General features: G+C 36.0%; 1 protein-coding gene across 2 annotated transcripts in view; it reads left to right on the top strand.

Annotated features, from left to right (window-relative positions):
* Nucleotides 1–25038, top strand: part of SV2C (synaptic vesicle glycoprotein 2C) — a 108895-nt gene that overhangs the window by 75514 nt on the left and 8343 nt on the right. For both annotated transcript variants that reach the window (XM_017808065.1, XM_017808064.1), the window contains exons 5-12: nucleotides 8234–8367; nucleotides 8491–8580; nucleotides 12786–12896; nucleotides 14940–15028; nucleotides 15279–15443; nucleotides 18160–18293; nucleotides 19514–19717; nucleotides 20604–20763. In XM_017808065.1, the coding sequence (XP_017663554.1) occupies nucleotides 8234–8367; nucleotides 8491–8580; nucleotides 12786–12896; nucleotides 14940–15028; nucleotides 15279–15443; nucleotides 18160–18293; nucleotides 19514–19717; nucleotides 20604–20763 (1087 nt within the window). The remainder of the gene's footprint in view (nucleotides 1–8233; nucleotides 8368–8490; nucleotides 8581–12785; nucleotides 12897–14939; nucleotides 15029–15278; nucleotides 15444–18159; nucleotides 18294–19513; nucleotides 19718–20603; nucleotides 20764–25038) is intronic.

Here is a 25038-nt window from a genome sequence, read left to right as displayed (position 1 = left end):
GGTTTTGGTTTTTTTTGTTTCTGGGTTTGGGTTTGTTTTTTTTAATATCTGAGTACTTAGAACATCCTTTTTGTAGTTGTTAAGCTTCCATTGTAAACTCAGACTAGTTACTGAATAGACTTCGTTCGTATTGGAAAAACACATTTCAGTTTTTAAGCTCACTCTTTATCTGGTTGTGAAGCTAAGAAAATTCAGCTGCTGCTGTGGTTTTTGATAGCAGGGATTTCATAGAATGCTTTTAGATCATATAACCATAAAAAAATTAAAACAAATAAGTCTTTTATCCAGAGGTCTTAGTTAGCCACTCTACAGATCCATTTGAAAAATGTCTAATGGTCATTTAATTCAGGAAGGTCATAAACCACTGACCTATTGCATCCCAGCACTACTTTTGATTTTTTTTCTGACTCAATGGTATTACAAAGGCATTGGGAAGTTTGCAACTGAATATATAAAAGTCTTGCATCAGATCACTTACAGCAAGCGTTGGTTCCAATAGGACTGAGAATGGTGCCATATGATGTAGCTTTATATCAGATCTTTGACAAAAAGGAGAAAATTTTCCAAGTCCAATTTAGGTGCAGAATGTGGCAAAAGCAGACATTTAAAGGAAAATTAAATATTTGAGCTTTTGATTACATATCACAGCTGTTTTCATGTTTGGCATCTGAACCTTGGACAAAAGTTGGCTTGTGTCCATCTCCATAAATTTCTAGTCATCTTGGGCAGTTTTCTCTGAATAAGGGTCATGAGAGCACATAAGGGAAGTGCAGAACCTTCTAGCCTGTAATATGCATATTTACTTACTTAATTTATACTACAACATGGTGTTTCTGATTTTAAATGTCAGGAACATGCAATTTACATAAGTTTTAGGAGAGTTTTTGTCCTGATTTTTATTTTATAAACTGTGAGGTAGAGAGGAAGAAAGATATTTTGAGGATGCATGAAGCAGAATATTTTAGAAACACATATTTAAGATCTAAGCAGAAAATTGCAGATTTCCCCTGGCAAGCTTTCAAAATCTATGCTCATTATCCAGAGACTGTAATGAGTGAGGATATACCCACTTCTCAAGGAGTATAATGATATTTGCATTCAGAATGAAGCCATGTTGAAGTTATTCAGACTTGATTCCTGGTAATAGGTATCTGAAGTCTGCCAAAATTACTCAGGACAGAGGCAAAACTCTTAAAGGTGATCAAAGCAAAGATGCTGCATGATGTGTTGAAGTGCTTTGGGATTTGACAGATTTTCAGTCCTATAGGATAGTTACATTGCAATTGTGTTCAGAATTCCCAAAATACAAAATTTGAAAAATGGAAAATTCTCAGTGGCCAAACTTTAACAAACAGAAGTAGAGCTGTTTCCACTCCTTGTTAGTGATGTCCTTTGTTCCTTTCCTGTAAGTGAAACATATTACTCTTAGCCTTATTTTCATGCAGAGTCATACTAGTGGGTGCAATGAATAGTTCAAGTCAGGAGATCAATCTAGGAAAGGCTCACAAAGCTCTGTATGATAATCACTCATCAGCCAAGTACATCTCCAGGGTCAAAAGGGTATTGGAGAACAACCCTAATGCTCTTAGAAATGAGGTATAGGTGTAAAAAGAGACCATGCAGAAGGTTTTGTACAAATTTGACGTCCATCTCTTTCTACTCCTCTTAGGGGTGATGGTTCTGCATTTCACTTCCATGTCTTCCTTTATGGACTTTAACAGTACAGTCTTCTCCCAAACTCTCTATCTTTTGTCTCTGATTTTTCTCTTATTTTCACACCTCTTCAGTGTTACTGAGGTCTTCTAGCACTGAATTAAGACTTAACCTGTGTATGTATTACTGTTACTGCTTTATAGATAAAAATACAGCGCATAAATATGCAGAAAACAATAATAAAACACTACAGATCACCAATAACTTACCATGTAATTAGATGATACTTGGGAGAGTGGTGTCTTTGACATGAATTAAAGTGAATAAACAAACATGTATACCTCTGTGTAAGATAAATAACTTAAGGAATGAAGAGGAATCTTCATCTCCTGTCAACTGTTTTGTCGTCAGCTGATTATTGCAGCTGCTGTTCAAACCAGAATGTTTCCTGCAAAGTTTACTTAGCCAACACCACCTTTTTTGTTCCTTTTAACATGTTTTGTATATACAGAGGTAACAATTAAAATTTATTTGTTTCAGTGATGCTTTACATGAGTAAAAAGGGAATTTGTCTAGTTCTGTGAACTGTACCTGAATCCTCCTGTTATCGTACCTTTCTCAGTTGTATAGTAAGGGCGAAAGAGCCAAAACCAACTCTGAAAATGTCACAAGCTACCTCTTGTGAAAGCTTTTTACTCCTTTGCCACTGTTTGCTATAACTTGGGAATAGCTGGAATAGTTCACTGAGGAGGAGAATGTAGGGTAAATACATAGAAAATTTGTAATGGTCAATTTAGTTTGCAAGTCCCGTCTCTCTGGTTCTGCATAGCTTCTCTTCTGCCCTGTTAGACTTCATAAAATGTGAACAGATAATGAGAGATTTTGTCATACTCATATCTCTGTTTCATTTAGTTGGCCCAGTATCCTTGCCAGTAAAGAAAATTGAAGAGAAAGAACAGCTTCCTTTGTTCAAGTGAAATATTGACATGCCATTTCCATTAGGATCCGTACTGGCAACAGCCTGCTTAAGACCTTACATATTTTAATGTTTATCAACTAGGAAGGCAAGTGAGATTCTGATTTCATTATCATAAATAGACCACTAATTAGACATCCTTTGCCACCTCTAGCATCTGTGAAGATCAGACAGACACTATGGCCAGACTATCGTGTACCTGCAGTTCTCTTATTATGAATCACTGCTTTAATTCTCTTATATGATTACATCTGTTCATCTGCCATTTTAAAGATTAATTTCTTGACTATATTGGCTACTGTGAGTCACAGCACCTTGATACAGCTATACTTCAGGGCCATACAAAAGTCAGATTTCAAATAGACCATTTTAAACCATTCAGACAATGACTTACAAGTTTTCCTTGCCTTGTCCCTACACCCACCTCCAGCCCAGCATTTCTAAATATTCTGATTTGAAACTAATTTTTATGCCTTTTTTTCCCTATCACGCCTCACACCCTAGCATTTCCATGGTAAGGAAACAAACCTAGCATCTCTGTATTCTGCAGACTATATGTAAAGTGAAAGGCTGACATATCATTACTAAACCTCAAATTTTGGGCATGTATCATAACATGTAATTGTCTGAAGTATGGGTATACACAAATTCCCTCCTTAATGAAAAGTAAAACTAGGCAGTACTACAGCAGGTATTAGAAACATTTAAAAAGTGAATTCTTGATGTCACTGTTCAGAGGTACTACAGCTGGACTACAGTGCTGTGCAGGAATTGTGTTTTATGGTATTAGAGACCAAACTATTTTCTACACAAGGTCTGTCCTGTTTGCAGATGTCTTGTGGACTATCTGCATGAAAAATACTGTTGCTGGGGTGACCAGAGACCTGATAATCTCAAGCCTTCAGATAAATACCAATGCCAGCACAGAGAAGTGGTCAGTGTCTGTGGCTACAGACACTCCTCTGTGGCAAAGGAAATGTGTTTTTAGTGTCAGCAGACCAAGTCTGAGTCTAAGTGCATCTGTTGAACATTATTACTTACTTCTTTCATTGAACTTGTGATCCTCAAGGCTCCCAGGGACTAATAGCATCAGCTACAGAACCATGCACCTTTTTTTACGTTACCTCCATCATCACCTGTCACGCTTCAGCTATTTCATTTCCAAATTCCTTTTGCAGAAATTAACAGCAGCTGACTTGCTGAGACAGTGGGTTTGTAGACTATCTATCTATCTATATAGGCTAAAAATAACACTCCTTTTCCCATATGATATTAATAATTTAATCACAGTAAAGACAAGTGTTCTACTTTGTGTTACTGGAATTTCCCATTAATACAACAGAGAATAATTCTGAAAACATATTATTTCTGCGATTGTTTAGAACCATGTATTTCATCCAGCTTTGTAAAAATGTCTAACAGAATTTCCTCAGTTACATAACTTACTTCAATTTTTATTTATTTTTTTTTTTAAGTTTCAGTGATGTTTTACCATTATTCTGATAAGTAGCACTAAAACGTGTATGGGCTCAAATCCTAGATGACTCTCACAGTTACACTTGGTAATGACAGGACAGACAAAATATAAATGCAATAACAAAATATTAAAGTGCTGCAAGCTTCAAAATATTTCTAATCCTCCTTTTAATTTTGATCTAGATTAGGTTTGGGGAATACTCAAAACAAGAACGTTTGATAGTAAGTCTTCCTGCAAACATTCTTAAACATTCTTAATATGTATTAAGTGCAGTAACAGTGCCACCAAGTGACAATGTAAAGCAATTACGCTTTTTAGGTACTGGAAGTGTTTCAAACAAAAACATTAAAAATGGAGGCCAGAAAGCTGACTTCTGACCAAAGATTTTGTGTAAAACAGAAATAAGAAAAGCTATAAAGTCATATTAAAGATTCTTCAGAAGAATCTATCGAGTTCATGAGTTCCTGTAAATTCCTTTGTTATCTTTCTCCCTCATCCTTAATTTTTAGGTATATTCCTGCATCTACTCTTTCCTTTGATCTACTAAAAGACAGAAATTTGTAAAAATTTGGCTTTTGAAAATTTCTGAAACTGCCATGAAACTAGTTCCTCTTATTCCTATTGAATGACTAACAAAAATTGTCACGATCCTCAGTCTTTATCTAACCATGTCATAAAATCCCAATATTTCTTTGCCAACTTTAGTGTCTTAAAAAGGTGTTCACAGTTTTATTCCTCTGGTATTTATAAACCAATCCACTTGCTGCTCAGTATTTATACAGAGCCTTTAGGCACCCATATTTTTCACTGACCACACTTTAGTGTAACACTCCACTTTGTGGAGATCTATCATGTTTCTTTTCAGCCCTTATTTTGGAAAGCGAAGCAAATAATTGCCATAAATCTGCTCTCTAGTAACTTATCTACTGTAGAGGATGTCCCTTGTGCTTGAAGATATTTGCTGTTTATCAGGTATTATACATTTATAAAATTCATCCTAGTGTGAACAAGTTTACCTCTATGAGATGAATGTTCTTTTCTGTCCTTTGTACCAAAAACTTTATAATATCATGTTAATATAGTAATATAATGGAGTAGATGAAATGCCATGTTGGAGAGCAAAGATTTTGTTGACATTGAATTCAACTTATAAATTGGTGATTATATATATATATATATATGTATATATATATAGGTTAACACCTTGTACATTTTGGTTTTGGTCTGCTGTGTGCAACTGTGTTTCTGTAATCAGTAATTGCCATGTCTGATTCACCTGGCCTTTTCCAGCAGCCAGGAAAGCAGGAGGGTAGTACTCAGCACAAAGGTTCCTGCAGCAGTTTCAGACTCAGTCACTACAGGGTTTGGGTTGCTCTACAGTACATTATTCCGAAGATGCATTTGGGCCCAGTGTTTTGCAATTCATAAAACATTGGGACTCACCTCCATTTTCAAGATTAATGACTCAAGTACAGCATAGCCAGGGAGCAAGGCTGAGCAGTGCACTGAAAACAACCATGTAGAGCTGCTCTGTCTTTGCTCTTGTGTCATAAATCAGGGAAGGGAGAAGGAGATTGAGTTACAGCCAAGAACACACTTCCATTTAGTTTCAAGACTTACATACACTAGGAATGAAAGCCACTTTGTGAGCTAAATTCAGAGCTACTCTAATGGCTCCATTTTCCAGATTAGCTCATGACCCAGGGAAAAAAAAAAAAAAAAGGATGTGTTAAACATAAGAATAAATCTAAACTTGCTCTGCATTTGAAATACATGTTTGTTTTGCTGATCCAGTGCTGGTGCTGGAATAGATGGGAGGAGCAGCCTCAAGAAAGCTGTGTTACTGCTGGCTCTTTTTTCTAGAAATTTCTTCTTATAATCCTGACATTCTCTTTTGTCATTAATTTATCAGATAAATTAAATTACAAGATAAATTGCAGCAGCTAATACGGCACATAAAAAAAAAGACGGAATAAGAGCAGTAAAAGCTGCAATGAACGTTTCACTTGACATGTCCCTCAGATACTTTGAGGAGCTTTTGTAGGTTGACAGGATGACAGCAGGTTGAACAGTGCACTCATTGCTTTTAGTTAAATGTAGTATCGTTCATTTACACCTAAAAATAAGTTACCACCAGCATTTTCCAGGACTGGCTACAGAGCACACAATATTGCTGTTGCTTTATAACAGGTATAAAGCAAGGTTGGCTTAATTTACTGCAAACTGCCCTTTGTACAGCTCAATCTCACAAAACATAAACTAGTGCAGTGAAAGGCAGATTGCCTAACTATACCAGTGTTTCTGTGTATTTCTAGAACAGTTTCCAATAACAACAAAGGCCAGTACTTTGATACTGAAAGTTCTGAGAGATGAAAACCCTCATCCTGTGCTGCCCTCCCTGAAGCACTGGCAGTTGCACAGCTGCCCAGAGAGGCAGGTCAACTCACTGCTCTGACCAAATATTACCTTCATCAAAAGGAAATAATTTTGCAAATTCTTCATCAAGGAATTTTGTTCTATATTTTCAATTATGTAATGAAGTATATGATTCTAATTATTAGAATAAAATGTGTACACAATACCCAAAACACAGAAATGGTTTCTACTTGCCTCATTAACTCACTGTAAACCTTTCCTTCTTTATTTCCTTCCCTTAACAATTTAGATGTAATGTATGCCCATATTATTTAGAATTTGAAATTCCATAAGATCAAAAATTGGCATTATTCAAAAATCAATAAAGAGTAAGTTTTAGTACACTTTTACACCCTTTCTTAAAAAAAAGTTTATTCTTAAATTTGAATTCCAAGTTCTAGTTTGGAGTAAAATTTAATATTCAATTTTAGACAGCCTTGACTTGTTGGTGGGAAGTTTGGAGGGGTAAGGTATGTCTTTTTAAGCCTTACTTAAAAAAAAGTAATATGGCACACCAAGATCATTGCCAACACTGTTATTGATTTTGCTCCTTTTTCCTGAAAAATTTCAGAAATGCAGAAAGTTTACAGGAGACTAAAAAAAAAAACTGGTCTGCTGATCAAAACATTTTGCGGAACTGTTGATAAAGAACAAAAAAAAAATCATGTTTTGACTGTATTTTTCATATGGTAACACGCAAGTAGTTTAATGTGAGAAACAATTTTTTTCCCAACAATGTGTTTATGGTCCACAGCATAGGAGTTTTACATTCCAAAATATACTTTACATTTCACAGATAAATACTACCTTTGAAGAACTACTTAATAGACCATTTGGTACCATGTTGTGCAGTTATTTACCAACATTCAAACAGATTTAATTAACTATGTCTTTTGTCTAGAAAAATCAGTTAGCAAAGAAATATATCAGATTATTGCAGCATCAGCTCTTTCATTAGCCAGGATTCCATTTTCTTCTGATAACCTCTTCTGTCCTTTACCATTATTTTTATCTTACACTCATCTTTTAATAAGCTATCCTTGAAATTTTTACTTGAAAATTTCTACTGTATTGAAATCAGAATAAAAGGCCAGGTAGCCACACAAATACTATTTTTCTCTTTCTTAAGGTAAATTCTTAGGTTTCTTACAATTATAACATTTTAATAGTCCAGTCACAATATACTGAACAGTCAGATATTTTATGAAAAAGCTAAACCATCAGCCTTCCAGTTTCACACAGGAAACTGCTATTAAAATTATTGAAATTAATTCTGTAGAAAAAGTTAATAATAAAGAAAGCTATAAATTCCATAAAAAACATAATTTGAGTGTAGATTTTTAAGTCTCCCTTCTTCTAGTCCTCATAGAAAACAATTTCTTTGTATGTGTACTCTTATTGTGTGGTGATGATGTCCCTGTTTGATTCACATAACTACCTTCATATAGATTTTGCTAAGAAAATTGAAATTCATCCCTGCGTAAGGAAATCTCTTGCCCTGCATAATACTGCTGTTTTCCAGCATGACTAGTCACATGCAAGAGGCTGATATTCATAGTGCAGTGTTATTTGTTAGATGATGGATATTTGTTAAAATATATAAATCAGGCTTCATTTAAATATAGGCATTGCTTTGCATCTCCAAGAAGCTGCAGCATAACAAGTATAATACTCCATATTTCTCTACATTTTGTGAATTTCTTCTTTCACAGGGTGGAGTTTCAGCATGGGATCTGCCTACCAGTTCCACAGCTGGCGAGTATTTGTGATTGTCTGTGCACTGCCCTGTGTCTCTTCTGTGGTAGCCCTGACCTTTATGCCGGAAAGCCCACGGTTCCTGCTGGAGGTATGACTTTCCAAAAGGCTTTTAGATTCCAGTCAAAATAACAGGCATTTAGATTGTTCGGAAACTACAGTGAGTATCTTAATTTGTACATATTTTGCACTTACATTTTGGTCTAACATTTAGGTTGGAAAACATGATGAAGCTTGGATGATACTCAAGCAAATTCATGACACAAACATGCGTGCTCGTGGTCAGCCTGAGAAAGTCTTCACAGTGAGTATTGCTTTTAAAGCTAATTACCTAACACGTCAGCAAGCCTTCTGACTGTCCAAGTGGAAGGCTTAAGCAATCGATATTAACACTCTGCATGGCAAAGCCAATTATTTGCATTCTAAACACCTAAATAAAAGATATTGTGAATTCCTACAGAAATTACTGTATATACAATAGATGTCAAGGTATCAACCTTTGGCCAGCATGTTCTTGGGTATATGAACCCACAGTGTGATAATTTTATCTGGTGTAGCAAGATTCTATCTGTGTTTTATTTATTTATCAAGTTTACTTTGCCCTTAGTAATAATAGTTGGCACATAGAAGTCTGAATTTGTTAGCTATTGTGCCTTAAAAGCTTTGGATTTTTTTTTTCTTTCTATCAAGTGAAACAATATTTTTTAAAAATGCATTTTCACTTCTGTGACATAGTAATTTCAGATATTTAGTATTCTTAAAATATTTTGGAAGCTCAGTTGCATCTTTTTAAGGTCTAATGATGAGGCCCTTTTGAAAGTGTTGATCTGTTTCAATTGGAGGAGAAAATGGCAATTAAGAAGTGGCACTTTTTTATGGCATCTTTATGATGACTATACACAACGATCCTGTCTTCTTGGATACGGTAGGACCAAACAGCACCTCCTTGCTTTGAAATCCAGTCTGCCTTTCCAGCTCATGATGTGCTGTGGCAGTACAAGCACTCAGCTCCCTCTTGGAGCCATGTGTGGGATGCTTTTCCTCTACCAGAGGCTTTCTTCTTATTATAATGCACATATAACTCAATTAAGAAATCCTCTTAAAGCCTCTGCATTTGCAGGCAGTCTTGAGGAATGACTCTCTGACTCTATAACTTCATAACTTTATTCCATTGAGACTTGCAGTTTGTTGTCTTGGATGCAGTTTCCATTGCTTCCATTTAAATCTTTCCACAAAGAAGCTCAAGAATTCCTATATTTAGCTTGAAAGAAGGCTGGCTAGCACTTACCATGTTTAATCCACCTTTACTGGTACACCAGTGACCTACCACTAATCCCATCTAGCTTAATATTTTATTTTCTGATTTAATTTGTGAGTGGTTTGCCTAACACCATACAGGTACAGTGTAATTTCACAATTGGCTCTTGGTGATCTGAGCTGCTTTCAGACAGAATATGCCTGCTACTAGTAGCTCTGGGAGTTTTTTTCTACTCTCGTTGGTATTCATTGGCTGATTGCACAGTTAGCCATAGTACAGATCCCGTGCCCCTTCAGTGCTAGCTTAGGCACAAGGAAAAAGACAGAAATGTGCTGGGAGAAAATGTGGGAGGAAGGATAAGCCTCTCACGTCACTTTGACGTAATTGTAATCACATCCTAAAGCAGCTGTGGAGATGAAAACAAACCACATGCCTGTTGTATCCAGTTCTTGTGATCTAATAAGTCTTTCTACAATTGTTAAAATGTGAGACTCAACCACTTTATTTATAGTTAGCTTTGTTAATTGGTCAGTTTCTTTGTTAATTTTGCCAGTTTCTGTCTTGAATATTAGGAAAACTCAATTCCAGACATCAAAGAGTTGAAAGATTAGAAATACTGTACTGTGTGTCAAGGTTAGACATATATAGAATTCCCTATTTTTAGCTTCCATTAGTATGATTAGAAAATGCATCATTCTCTTCTTATTGTACAACATCAGCACTTCATTTTGTAAAACACAGAAAGCAAAGAACTTGTACATAATTTGTTTGGCACATCCTTTTAGTATCTTCCTTTTTTTTTTAAATTAGTCCTAGATATTGTGACATTTTGTCTCAGTAATCTATTCACATACCTCTCCCAAACCCCTTTGCTTATTCAATACCATTCAATGACTTAGGCTCTACAATTTTCCTCCACTTCATATTACTAGTTACAACAGACATGCTTTGATAGTACATTTTCTAATTCTACAGATGATATAACTTTTCCTTCACTACTCCTATGCTTTAAGTGTGATTTCCTTTTATATGTTTTCCTGTATTATATTGACTTAACCTTTTTCTAGAAGCTTTTTCTCACAAGTCATGTTTATTCTTGTTACTCACATTATCAAAGGGATTATCTTCAAGCCTTCAAAAAAAGAAGTCATCCACTGATAAACAGTTGCTTTTAGAATTAGAAACCCAAAATGGATTTCTGGTTACTGAATTGATGGAGTTGATGGCACTTCACACTTTTGAGAATCTCTCCTGAAAGCAGTGATAGTAACAGAGATGGTAATAAATTAGTAGTATCTTCTGTCATGGTACCACCCAAGTTAAATGTTTATGTATGTGCTTAATTAACTTCCTGGGCTCTTAAAATACATATTCATTAGATGTCTTGGTTTAAATAATAATAATAATAAAATTGTATCCTTAAAACCAAAATTTTCACCACTCTTTCATTGTCATGTGTTAGTTATTTTTTTCCGTGCAAATATTTTTCTATGAAGCAAGTCTTGATTTTGTAAAATTTAAAATATCGCATGTTTTTAGTTATTACTTTTAAACAAAAGTGTTATTTGCATTAAAATAGGTGGGTTTTTTTTTCATTCTTCATATACTGGCAGCTGAATTTGCATGGTCCAGATGGAATATTTTCCTGATTCAATAAGATTCTTCATATGTTAAAGAACCATCAAAGCCTGGGAACTTTTGTGCCCAGTCACATACAGTGATCCTAAGATATAAATAGTCCCCCAGCCTCCATGTCTCCAAATGAGTCAGGTGCCCAGTGTGGGGAAAAGGCTGCTCCTGAGCCTACAGGAGTGGTACTGGTTTACCAAGTGTAATACAAAAGGCATGCCCTTTCTGCTCAGAGGTGTAGTATGTAAGGATTTCTGCATGTAGGAGATCTCATATAATCTTTGAGCACTCTTTTGTATAACACATTTCATAAAAGCAGTTAAGAAAAGCTTAAAATTAATGGAATAATGTGAACAGGATTATTGGAAGAGTCATGACAAGAAGGTTACAGGCTTTGGATAAAGTCATGATCTGGCAAGACAGTGAGCTGTAGTACTTAAGAAATGAGAATGGTTATAGCTAAAACTGTTTAGTGGGCTTTTCTTTTTTCTTGTTCATGGGATGAGGCTGCTGGTGCATCTGTAAAAGCAATGGGCTCAAAACTAGAACTTCACCATCAATAGCGCTATTACCTAATGTCCTGTAATCCACTATGATACACTTGGAGGTTGAGGGGGGGCGTCCTCATTCTGTTAAGAAGAAACACAAGTTATAGCTGCTTTCAGAAACTGCAGCCAAACACTGAACAGTCAGTCTCTTGGTCTCTCCTTCCTTCTATGTCAGTCCCTTTCCCCATTTTATTGATTTTCTTTCCAATCTCTATTTGCCTTCTTTGAAAATAAACTGTGGACGAATACACTACCTTTTGTGATACCGCTATTAAGCTGGGACCAGAGCAGAAGCCAAAACCAGAACCACACAATGCTATAAGTTTGTCAGGTCCTGTGTCTGGAAAGGCCATGTAACACATTCTTGTTCTGCTACCCAAGGGACTGCAAGCGAAAATTAGCATTATAGGCAACATCACATTCTCTGTCACTGGTGGTTCTGTATTTTTCTCTGATGTCTGTTTATCTTATTTCACTTTTGATGAAGTAGATGATTGTTCATAACAGCAATACCATGGTGGTTCCAGATCATTTCATCTCACTTTTTCTCTCTTCATTAAGTTCTCTGTTTAACACTACACAAAATAAAAACAAAATAAAGGGTTTTTTCAACAATTAATTCATGACATTTTGAATACTTCTCTTTTCATTGCTCTCTCTTTAATCAATAGACTTGCAGCAACATTGTGATAGCAAGTCAGAAACAATTTGATAGCAAACTCTGAACATGCTTAACTATTTGATGGTTTAAATCATGTTTTAAACTTTGTGCCATTAGGGGAATATACAGCACTCTAGAAGAATCTGACAGCAATAGCTTATTGTAGCCAGTGGAAATTTATTTCCTGCATCCTTTGAAAGCAGAGCTTTCTGGTACAGTTGCATCCATAATGACCTTTGTCATTACAGTGTGCTACTATTCCTTTACACATTTAAAGCATTTCTAGTGTAGACACAAGTTTAATATCTGCTCATTTTTAGTAGATGGGATTTGATAAACCCTGCCAATACTCCTCTATAGGCAGCTAATGATTCAAGAAAATACAAATATTTGTGTTCTGTTTTTGTTTCTAGGTCACCAGAATCAAAACACCAAAGCAGATAGATGAGCTCATAGAAATAGAGAGTGATACTGGAACTTGGTACAGGAGGTGTTTTGTAAGAATCCGCACAGAGCTGTATGGTGTAAGTATCAACACCTCTGCTCACTCTGTAATTACCTTTTTTCTTTTTGATTAGCTTTCTGAAGTGGAAAGGATTCATTGAGCTCATGCTGTTGATACCTGCAATGCAACTGAGACATTCAGGAACCACTGTAAATTTTTGGTTTCCTGACCCAGAAAAAATGCAGGTGAATCACAGAGGTTGGTCTCAGCTTCTGAAAATGAAAATGCTGCCTTGGTCCTTACACAAGTGATAGCTAATAATTACGTAGCCATATGCACAAGCACCCCAAAATAAATATGTAGTGGGAATGCATATCAATATCATGGCTAGGATTCGCGAACGAAGATTTGGGAAGGCTCTATCCACATTTGCTACAGGCGCGCCGGTGGCTTATGAGGCCAATATGTGACAGACATATCCAATTGCAAAAGGCACAACAGAAAGACTCCTTAGATGGTGTATTCTGCAATACACGGTTCTTTCTGCGTTGCCTTTTTTCCTCGAGAGTGATCCTGCGTGTGTTCTCGAAGGAGACAGCTGCGTTATAGATGGTGTGTCTCCAGGCCTCCCGATTTGAGGCCAGAGTAGACCAGTTATGATGATCAATATGGCCAAGGCTGAGATGTTGTTTCAGGGAGTCCTTGTATCTGTTCTTCGGGGCTCCTCTCATGAGGCAGCCGGTGGCAAGTTCACCATAGAGCAGGATCTTAGGGAGGCGGTGGTCCTTCATCCTTGAGACGTGCCCTGCCCAGCGCAGCTGCGTTCTCAGTAACATGGCCTCAGTACTTGTGACATATCAATATATACCTATGGAAATAGGTTACAAATGATGAGACGAAAAATTATCAAGAAGAACTTGTGACAGCCACATTATTTACAAATGGTAAATTCATGAATAAATTTTGTAAATGTATGTCAATAAAACCTTTATAAGAAGGCATTGTATCTGCATGAATTTTGTAGGCATGTCAAATGTTTTACCAGAAACTATGGTATCATATATATATATCTAACATATCAAAACTATGTTAGAGTTATTTCAGACTTTAATACAAACTTGTGGGACTGTGCTCCTTATACTTTTGTTACTTTTTTTTGTAAAACCAAAATTACATTGTATCTTTGAATCTTATAATAAAAATTGAAAAATTAGCCTCATTGATCAATTTGAAAAAACATTCAAAACTGATTTTTCACAGCTGTTAAAAATCTTAAAGCTCTTCAGAACTACGATGACGTGTTGCAAACTAAGGTTTGTCACAAAATTATTTTGCTATGAAAAGTCACATTTTCTCCATGGAAAAAAAAAATTGGGCAAGTTTTTATAGTTGTTGACCAAAAATGGAATAGTTGGAGACTGAAATATGTGCTAAACCAGCTTTAAAGGAGTTGCAGCTTCATTGTCTCACATTCTTGTTATCTCACTAGACTAGACCCTCAGTCAGAGCACTTTCCTTTTTGCATGAGGCATGTTGGGACCTCTTAGAACAGTCTGTCTGTTCTCTTTTTTTAAAGGAGATCATCTTGTGATGAGAGAGAGAGAAATGAGAACATTCTCAGTCAGCTCTGCTACGGTGTCTCTAATTTGGGGATAGTCCCACATTTTCCTCATATAGTTCAGATGTCAGTTTCTAGCCATGGTAGGTTATGATAGATCAAACTCTGGTTGTATCACTGTTGAATCATGGAACATATTTTACCTAAATTTAAAGTACTGCAATACTGGGAAGTGAGAAGAAAGCCTTTCTGAGAAGATAATTTTTTTATTTGAGATAGTGAAATGAAGCTGTCTAACTTTAAGAAAGTTTGAGATGATCACAGCAGGTTGAATTAATACGCGCAGTCCACACTGGTTACAACAAAATTGATATGAACCTGCAATATGTGCTTGCAGCTGAGAAAGTGAATCATATCCTGGGCTGCATCAAAAAGTGTGGCCAAAGATCTGATCTGCTCTCTCTCATGCCCTAAAGAGGCAAGCAAATCAGGGAAAGAAACCTATCATTTAAGAAAATTGTTCAAAAAAATATGTAAATAAATGTGTTTCCTAATGATTTGCAGATTTGGTTGACGTTTATGAGATGCTTCAACTACCCGGTGAAGGATAATACGATCAAACTTACGGCTGTATGGTTCACCCTGTCTTTTGGGTAAGAGTGGTTGAGATTAAACCATTTTTTATACTCTTGACAGACAGAAGAGTTATCTGCATATAAATTTCTGTCACTATGATTATCTGTTTTATTCAGAATCTTTCCACAAAATGTTATATTTGTCAGTTAGTCTATTCTTGGTTGCAAACCTGGCTCATAAGAAATATCTGCTTCAGAAAACTGGAATCTTCTAGTGTGATTTCTGAAGGAGTGAGATTGGTGCCTGATGTTTTTCTGTTTTTCACAGCTACTATGGCTTATCTGTCTGGTTTCCTGATGTCATTAAACATCTGCAGTCAGATGAGTATGCATCCCGAGTGAAACATTTCCGCAATGAGGAGGTTTCACACTTTGTCTTCAACTTCACACTGGAAAATCAGATTCACAGCAATGGAGAATACATCAATGACAGGTTTAGAGATTTCCTTATATCCTGGCTTAACTGGAATAAACAGATACATATTTTAAAGCACATTCTAATCACATTTTTTTTTTCCCTTTAGGGTTTAGGTAATGATACAATGTTTTTGTTGCTTTTTAGTGACAATTTATTTCTGTTCTTGATTTCTTATGGTTCATGAGCATGGGGAGAAACAGACTTTTACATGGTTCCTGTGTGAAGATCCACCATGCAAACCCAGCTTCCTTGTCATGCTGAAAAACAGACCAAAAAGCCTAAGTCAATGGTGTTTCCTTTCACAGTGGGATTCAAAGGTTTTCAGATCCAACATATGCAACATATTGTAGAGGTTTGCGGAAGGATGTACTTTCATCTCTGTTGCTTGTTCTTTTTTTGTATCGATGAAAGACACTTCTGTGAAAATGCTGAACATTGAGAGGCTAGGATCTTATCACAGAAAAATGAAAGCTAAACATTACTGTAAACCAGTAAAAAGCATGAACAGCTCCGAAATGGGAAACAACACTCTGGCAGTGCCTTTTGTGATTTTTTTAGCTGAAGCCAGATATATTAAGGCTTTATCTGGGCTTGACAGATAACTAGATAACTTGGGGGAAAATTAAACACAGCTGTTTTAGGTATCTGGTTTCTATTAAGAAATATACAGAACAACCATGTGAATGGTCTCCTGGAAGTCATGGTGATAAGTAATTATTATTTCCATAGGAAAATCTATATCTAAGCGAATAAAATTAATGATTTTTAATAATTTTTATTATTATAATTTTTTATAAGAACTTGAGTTTTGACAGAGTTAAAGGTTTATGCATTGCAGAAAAAAATAAGTTATTTAACTGATCAATTTAAACAGGATATTCTTGTAAAATGCTAAATTTAACGTTAATCTATGCTAAATCACTAATTTACTCTTCCAAATGTGCAATTTTAATACGCTTCTGACAGTTATTTGAGATTCACAAAGCCTTTTCCAAGAAGTATGAACTCATTTGATACCCTTCCTTCCCATATGTTTCAGTACTCTACTCACCCTCATTCTCAGCATTCTCTTCATGTTCTTCCTTAGCTAGAAAATCCATCAATACTTGACTTTTTACTACATTACCTTCCTGTTGGGTTTTAATTAAAATCATAGCAACACAAATTTTAATGTAGTCACATGTTTCCTGTCCAAGGGTAAAAAGTGCATTAGAAGAACATGTAGTCTGTCATTTCTGTTCCAACTGACTAATCTAATCACTGATGTTTTTTGTTCTCCTCTGAAATTAGGCTACAAATTTGAATGGAAAGAGCTATATGAAAAATGATAATGAGTTGACACTGAACTCTAGCCTAATTTTAATCAGTCTGTCAAAATGAGAAATTATATAGTAACTAAATCTAATGGACTGAAAACACCATTATTCTGACCAATGCAAAAAAGAAAATTCATTAGTTAATAAGTTGCTTACTGTAATAAACACTATTAGCTTTTCCCTCCTTTCTCATAAAGATGTGATTTCAACAACTTTATTTGTGAGAGTTTAATTCCCACTACTTTGTAGGTAGCATATATTTTTTTTGTTGCTTTTCCTACTATTACTCTTGTAATAATACAAATACTTAGGTAATCACACCAGGTCTAATTAGAGTAGAGACAGGTCTGTCTTGGGAAGACTTTGGGAAGACAGATCTTCCTGCCCTATAACAATTAAAGCTCTGCTTTCCAAACCGTTGCCACTTTGTGTGAAGTCTGACACCAAAACTGCCCCTTTTCCACACCTTCATGTGAAATAAAAGACATCTCAAAAACAATGATGTACTTCTACATCTTGTTGTTGTTGTTGTTGTTGTTGTTAGCACAATTTGTTTTTTACTAAAGAAGTCTTCTAACAGCATTGTTTTAGTGTACTGCCATATAGGTAGAAAGTTACTGTAATATATTTTGTGATTGATTTTTTCTATTAATATCTCAATTGATGGTCATAATCAAAGACCTATGTGTTAAATGAAAGTCAGTAGGAAGGAGGATATTCAGAAAAAAAGAAAGTCACCAACAAATCATTCACACATGTTTTATGTGCATAGTAATTGTAATTGCATCCCCAGGCACAGGAGTAATGAAGATATACTTACAGTTAGATATCTAGTTGTATAACTGGCAATGTAATTTTTAATTCATGTTTTATTTTAATCATTTTGCAAAAACATTTTTTAAAATTCAGACCAGTATGTTTTGCATTTGAGCTTAACATGGTAACCAGTGTATTCATCTGGAGAAATAAACATTTTCTGAAAGATTCTTTATTTTCAGCTTGTTGGTATTAGCAGGTGCTTTTTTATCCCAAGGGACTGAGTTTCTGAAGCATCTCCTAATTTCCATCTGTAATGGCAAATTGAAAGTAATAATGGTTTTACAAGGCTGTTCCATGAATGTCATGACATCAGTTTCTGTTGATGATTAGGGACAAGTAAGAATAGAAATACTATCAAAGAAATTATATTACCAGTTAGGGCCAGTAACTATGTAGAACAATTTGTCTTACTAATTCTTTTTCTAAACAATAGTATTCTAGAATGAGCTAATCATTAATAACATCTGCAAAATGCATCTAAGGAATCATTTTTACTGGGGTTGAGATTTTTTAGAACTAGATAGCTACATCACCTTGATCTGTTGCTCCTTCTAAACTATGAAGGTAGACTGACAAGAATTATTTTTATTGGGCAGGTTTATTATGATGAAGTTTAAATCGGTAACATTTGAAGATTCACTTTTTAAGAACTGTGTGTTTGAAGACATTACTTCACTGAACACATACTTCAGGAACTGTACTTTTGTGAATACCACCTTCTACAACACAGGTATTATGAGAAAAATCCCTGAATGCCCATTGCTCAGCTGCATGTTCTTTTCTTACATTTATAATTTCCGGATTTCTAAGAAGGCATACAAGTCCTCTTGTAGGGAATAAAAATTTATAAAAAACAACAGACCTTCATAGTGTTATGACAGAGAAGTTAAAGGATCACACTGCAAAAGAGATACCAGAGACCTAATATTAACTCAGATAATAAACATCTCTTTGATTTCAACCATCTCTAAAGAGATTCAGTCTGGAGAGAAAAAAGCATATTTACTGCTTTACTGGTAGCTGGTAGGACTGTTGAAATACTTTGTTTATTGTGCTTGCTGTGGCAGGGGAGTCTGAGCTCAGGATTCAAACTCCCTAATCTATAATTATTCCTACTCTCCTAAGTATTGTAAATGTGAATCCCTATCTTCATATGTGGAAACAGAAGACTCTTTTTTCCTGTTAAATGAAATATAACTGAAAGAGAACAGGGCCAACTAAGCTTGCTGGAAACATGGGGCACTTCTTGCTGCTTTGCTGACTCTACAGCAACCATAATAATTATATTAATACAGTTAGGTTTCAGAGCAAACAATGCCCAGATTTCTTTGTGTGGAAGGAAGGTATTCTTAATTGAGGTTTATAAGGCTAACAGGAGGAACAAAGCGTGGAAGTATAGGGAGAGATCTCTGAAATGGTATTGGCAGAAGATTGCCCTACATATAGTAACTCATCTATGGGCAAATTTAAGATCATTAGGCCTTCTCAGAAATGAAAACCAGTTTGAACTAAATTCTGTAGGAGTATTTCACTTAAAGGAAGTCAAACCATACTGAGCACAATCGACAGTCTCATCTAAAAGGTTGTTTGATGTGGAAAGAGAAGGTCTGATACCGAGCAAGACTGACTCATAGAAATTTGCAGATACCAGTGCTTTTTATGCAAGACCAGCTGGTGCTGAAAGACCTTAACCAAATACAGTCCAAACAGGGCAAAAATACAATATAACCCCCTAATTCCAGGCTTTAGTTGCTCTTTTCCATGAGCTTTGCAAATCTTTCTAGTAAGACAAAAAGCTATCAAAATTAACAGCAGTAACTAGTCCCCTTTTACATAGCAGTAAAAGCTCCAAGCTGTCATTAAAGTTACTTGAACTCAAAATGTTTTTAATCAAAAGCTGCACATGGAATTGGCTGCTAGCTGAAATGTTTCTTTTTCTTCTTTCCGCAGATCTCGAGCAGTATAAATTTGTTGACAGTGAATTGATAAATTGCACATTTTTTCACGTCAGAACAGGATGCCAGATTTCTTTTGATGATGACTACAGTGCCTACTGGATCTACTTTGTTAATTTCCTGGGAACTTTGGCAGTGTTACCAGGGAATATTGTGTCTGCTCTCCTGATGGATAGAATAGGACGGTTAACGATGCTAGGTAGGGGCTTCACTTTGAAACAGGGAAGAAGACCAAAATAACCTGTTCTCTTTTCAGGGAATTTGGCTCAGAGAAATGTAAAACATTCCTTCTGCAGATATTTCATTTATGTGGCATCATAACTGCTGTTTTTAAAAGCCTCCAGTTTAGAAACACTAGAAAAAAAGGGTTCTGTGGCCATCTCTGCTATGTCACATTATCAGTCATTGCTCTTCCACACCGATATTACAAGACCATTACTTAGAATGGTCTCATTTAGAATGAGATTTTGGAGAGTGATGACCACTGGGTTTATCTTTGCTCCAACTGAAAGGAAAGCAAGGTGTGCCTATGTGACAGTCAGCTAGTGGAGCATATCCTTGGAAGTGTCAGTAGTTCTTTGTTATCTATTTTGCAAAGGAACACAGTTGAAAGATATCTCCAGTGGATTGTCTGCAATGAGAAATCTGTTTTCAATTTACTTAAATAACTATGTGATAGTTTACTGTCTTCACTTTCCAAGAGACTATCTCCATATAAATACAATTCCCAGTCAGTGTTTTTACTGCTATAATATATGAACAAGCTTCATGTAATTGCAAAGATGATGAACGAAGAAGAATGGGGACCTTCCCCAAGCAGCTTGCTTTGGGAGTTCATAGAGGGTTCCGGCTTAATGCTTTATGACATATCCTAATTTTTGAGGAGTTATGTTTTGTTTTATGAGCTCGTTCAGCATTTGTCTTCCTGACTGGTCTTACCACCAGAGAAAGTCTTCTTTGTTTTTAGCTCAAATGTTTGCATCACTTATTTAGCTACACTGTGTGTATAGAAACATTAGACAACACAAAGATTATTCTTTAAAAATATCTCCACTTCATATTTGTCTCACCTGCCTTGTACCTAGGTGGTTCCATGGTCCTTTCTGGCATCAGCTGTTTTTTCCTGTGGTTTGGGACCAGTGAATCCATGATGATAGGTATGCTGTGCCTCTACAACGGCCTCACCATCTCAGCATGGAACTCTCTAGATGTCATTACTGTGGAGCTGTATCCTACAGACAGAAGGTATGTGCAGATACATATCCCCTAATCTCACTGACACTATGTACCAGCAGAAACAGGAAATAGAAATGATTACATATGAGCTTTACTCATGATGTTTTGGGTGGACCAAATAAATAATTTTTCTTATGAAAAACAAGTGGGGAAAATTACATTTTTTGAGCTGTTTGGTATGTATTTTGCATCAAATATCACCTAATCAGAAAAATACCACAAATGTAGTTTTACATGAAAAAAAGTCTAACTGCTACTCTAACTTAAAACAAAGCTAATGAGTAGTATTTCTGAAAAAGATAATGGAGTATTTCTGGGTTTCACCTAGTTCGACTGACTATGAAGGCAGTAATTGGTCCAAACCAGCAATATAACTGCATTTGTCTGTTGACTCTGAAATGGTGTGACTCATAAATAAAAATCACTGACTGAACCATCCTAATCTGCTAATCAGTCTGCTATGAATTTGTATGCAGGGCTGCTAGAAGTGTACATACTCGGCATTAAGTGGGCACAAAATTGTCTCGGACACTGCTTTTGACTCTTCAGGGCTTTCGAAGGAAGTTTTAGGACAATGTTCATGTCCTGAAAGCATTGCTGCTAGATGACATGGGTTGTTTGTTGGTTTTTTTCAGATACAGGGTACTTTTTAATCTTGATTTTATGTCACTTAATGGACCGAAGGAAGAAGTGTTGAGTCATATTCTGTTGTATGAGAATATAAAAATGTAAAAGCTGCATTATCTTGAATAGACTGGGATATTTCTCCTCTCTCAACTCCCTTGAAAAAATTTAATGGAAAATTTCCCAGATTCCTGTCAAGGGACAGTCTGTCCTTTCACCTGTTGCAGTGCTGCTTGTTATGTCATTTATTGGAAGTTTCCAATGCAGTGAAAAATACTTCTATTTTATAAATGTATGATGCCTTGCTGGCAAGTGTAAATTTTTGGAAAGAGGTGCAACTGGCTTTAGTATTGTCTGTCAGGAGAGGAAAAGTGTAGACTGGCTTCTCTGTTTTCTTTTCATTGGCATTTTAAAAATACATACTTCTTCAAACAAGAAATTGATGTCCACAGTTGTGATTATGTCAAGTAGCAATTCTGTGCTACTTATGAATTCCAAGCACTAAGTTTTAGTATTAAGTGCTAATTTTTATTACACCTCAGAAAATTTTTCTTCTAGCAAGATTTATTTCATCATCCAAAATCTATGACATAATTCCAATAAATATCCTATAGAAATAGCTGTCTTTTTGGTATTCCTGAATGTAGCGGCCACATATATTTTCTTAAAATGAAATCAAGAAAAATAATTGGAAAAGCTACTGGTGTTAATGGAAGGAAGAAATTCATCATTACTAGGAATGATAAAACGAGTGTAATTGATATCTATCTCTATATATATATCTGTACAGATGTTAAGGCATCTGTATTTGTAGCTAATGCTTGTTTTTAATACTTTCTGCTAGCTTTGGGATTGTAGCAAGTTCTTACCCATTTTTTGCATTTTAAAAGCCTTGTGTATCCAGAAATAACTGCCTGGAATTCCCTCTCAGAAACTTACTTAAAGCTAAGTTGTTGAGGCTTTTTGGCAACAAGTCAGAGAGAAAACTTGTCTCCTTGTATTATCAATATGAAAAGGCCAATAAGCCAAATCTACCTGTGCCAGGAAAGACCTCATTGACATGTACTGTAGATTTGACTTTTTTCCAAAATTTCCAAAAGTGATGGAACCATGACTACAAGTTTTTGCCAGCTGGGTTATAAGTAAACAACCTGTTCTAGATGGATTTTTTTAGACTGGAACAAAGCTACTTCAGGTTTTGTACAACAATTTGAAAATCAATGCCTTCAGGGACTCAAATAACTTGCTTGCTAGAATTTTTTGTCTGGTACTTTTTTATCCAGACCAGCACTGCCCGCCTCGGGTGGTCCTGTCCTTCCTTCTCAGACTCCTCTAATCTCCACAGCTGGGCAAAGCTTGCCAGAGTTTGATGGGAATTTCCAGCTTCTGCAAGTAACTATAGGGCTCAACAGCCTTTCCAGACATATATAATGCACAAATCTGCCTGATCTGTTTTTGCATATGAAGTCCTTCATACTTAAGATTATGTCCTCTTTCACTACAAAGCCACATTCAGACCGAATCTGGTCTCGAAACTAGCTTTCAGTTTCCCCTGTAAAAGCAATTTAGGCACAAAATCTTTGCTCACTCTCCCACTGTTTTACATTTTTTTCTTATTCCCAGTTAGTGAAATGAACACAAACAAGCAGCAAAGGGCAGCTGGAGTTTGGGCTGGAAGCAAAGTGGGTGGAAAGAGGCCAGTTCAGGCTACTGTGCAGAAGAGACCAGGCTGGGTAGCCCCTTCTTTTCCTCCTGAGTGACTCCTCTTGGATACCAGCCAGTTGCTGAATTGCTGGGTCTTTGCTGGTGTTGTGCAGTGTAATACAAGAGGTGTTTCATAAATCGTACTCTAGGTTATTTAGGGATCATACTGGATTTCTGCCAGGTATGAGTGTGGTGAGTACTTTGACAATGTATAGTCTGTGTGATACAGGGCACGTATTTTAGTTTCTTCCTCATTAACTGCTTGCAAGCAGAGTTAAGTTAGCTTCAAAATCTTAACAGGTTGGGTCTCTGTATGAATTCACACTCATCTTCATATTTATATTTTAGATCACTAATGCGTGGAATTGAAGTAATCACGTAGTGTGTTCTACTTTCTTGATGAGTAGTTTCATATTTCATGCCAGTATAGCTTAGGTTGTCCCTTCGTGTTCTTCGTAAAATCTTGATTGGTTTGTACAAGTGCTAACATAAGAGATGTTAGAGGCTATATAGATTTCAAATGGTTGTTGGGTAGATGACAAAGTTGTTATAAAATGGGAAATTATGTTACTAATGCTAGTCAGAGGTAGGTTTCTGTCTTCCAGATGGCACACATGGAACAATGAATAATGACTGACAATATAATACTATTTTTTAAACCGTTTGATGCACAATTTTTAAAGAATACTCATGATGACTAAGTATAAACCAGCTGATTTCCAATAAGAAAGTAAATTAACCCAGCTCGACAACGTAAAGGCTTGTATTTTGTCTCATCTTTTGTCTTGTCTTTTACCTTATCTTCTTTAAGGGCTCTGCTGTTCTGGACTAGTTAGCAGGTTCTGAAGTCTTTGGTCAGTCATAAAGGCCTCTTAAAAGCCAAACCAAACTATTCTGTAGACTTGGAAGCACTGCTGTGAAGCAGCGGTGTTCACAATATCTTGTGAACATTTTTGGGTGCTCCCAAAATGATTTCCTAATTTTTTTTATAAACTTCCCATATTTTCCAAATACTGTTTTGAAAGCAGATGATGTAGAAATTGAGGCATAAAGGAAAATGTTATTGTTAAAAGTGACTTTAGTATTGTGCATAAGGCGAGAGGAAAACTATAGATTGGGGTGGTACGAACAATTCCAGTCACTGGAAGGAATGGGTGAAAGTCTAACTTCCACTACAGGATACAAGTGCCTAGCACTTTGGTGACATAAACCTGAAGGTGCTAGGCTGAGCACCCAGAAAATGTAAAATACATGCTTATGACAATTTAGTTAGCTTTAAGTGACTTGCATCATATGTGAATTCTGTGGCAGGAGTAGGGATTTTATCCTTTCTCCTGACAGCACTCAATTACCTTTACCATGAAACTGCTTTCTCATGTTGCAGTCCCCAACCTTATTCAGAGAGCACCTTCCAACTTCTGCAGCAGATGAGGAAAACCAAATTTCCTTTACTACCTTTATATTTTACCCTCAAGCTCTCTTTGTTCTCTGCATTGGCAGAGTGATGTGGAAAAAAATATTGTGTGATGAAGTAATTAGGGCTTGCGTTGTAATGTGTGTGCCCAAGGGGCCTGCAATAACACTGCACAGTTTACTAGCTCTGCCTGTAATATAAATATGAATGGAAGAGAGTTAATGTTCTCAGAAGAAGGAACATTAGGATATTTTTATGACTTCAAAATGCAATTGTTGCTTTCACATAAATGATACGTATCTTCTTGTGAACTAACTTGGGAAACACCAACTGTATAAACCAGGATTTTCATTAGGGAGTTCATACAACAAATAACCAAAACCTAAATAGAAAGTGGAATAGTAATAGATCATCTCCCACAGAGTAAATCAAGGTCAGATTGCATCAGATAACCATCAATTCATCATTTTACTACAGCTACCAGATATCTGGGTTTGAATCTTGTCCAGGAACATTTAGAAGTCAAGGTGTGCTATAAAATG

Source organism: Lepidothrix coronata, unplaced genomic scaffold (genome assembly GCF_001604755.1).
Source record: "Lepidothrix coronata isolate B3197 unplaced genomic scaffold, Lepidothrix_coronata-1.0 Scaffold22, whole genome shotgun sequence".
NCBI classification, from domain to species: Eukaryota; Metazoa; Chordata; class Aves; order Passeriformes; family Pipridae; genus Lepidothrix; species Lepidothrix coronata.
This window is presented reverse-complemented; position numbering and strand designations above follow the sequence as displayed.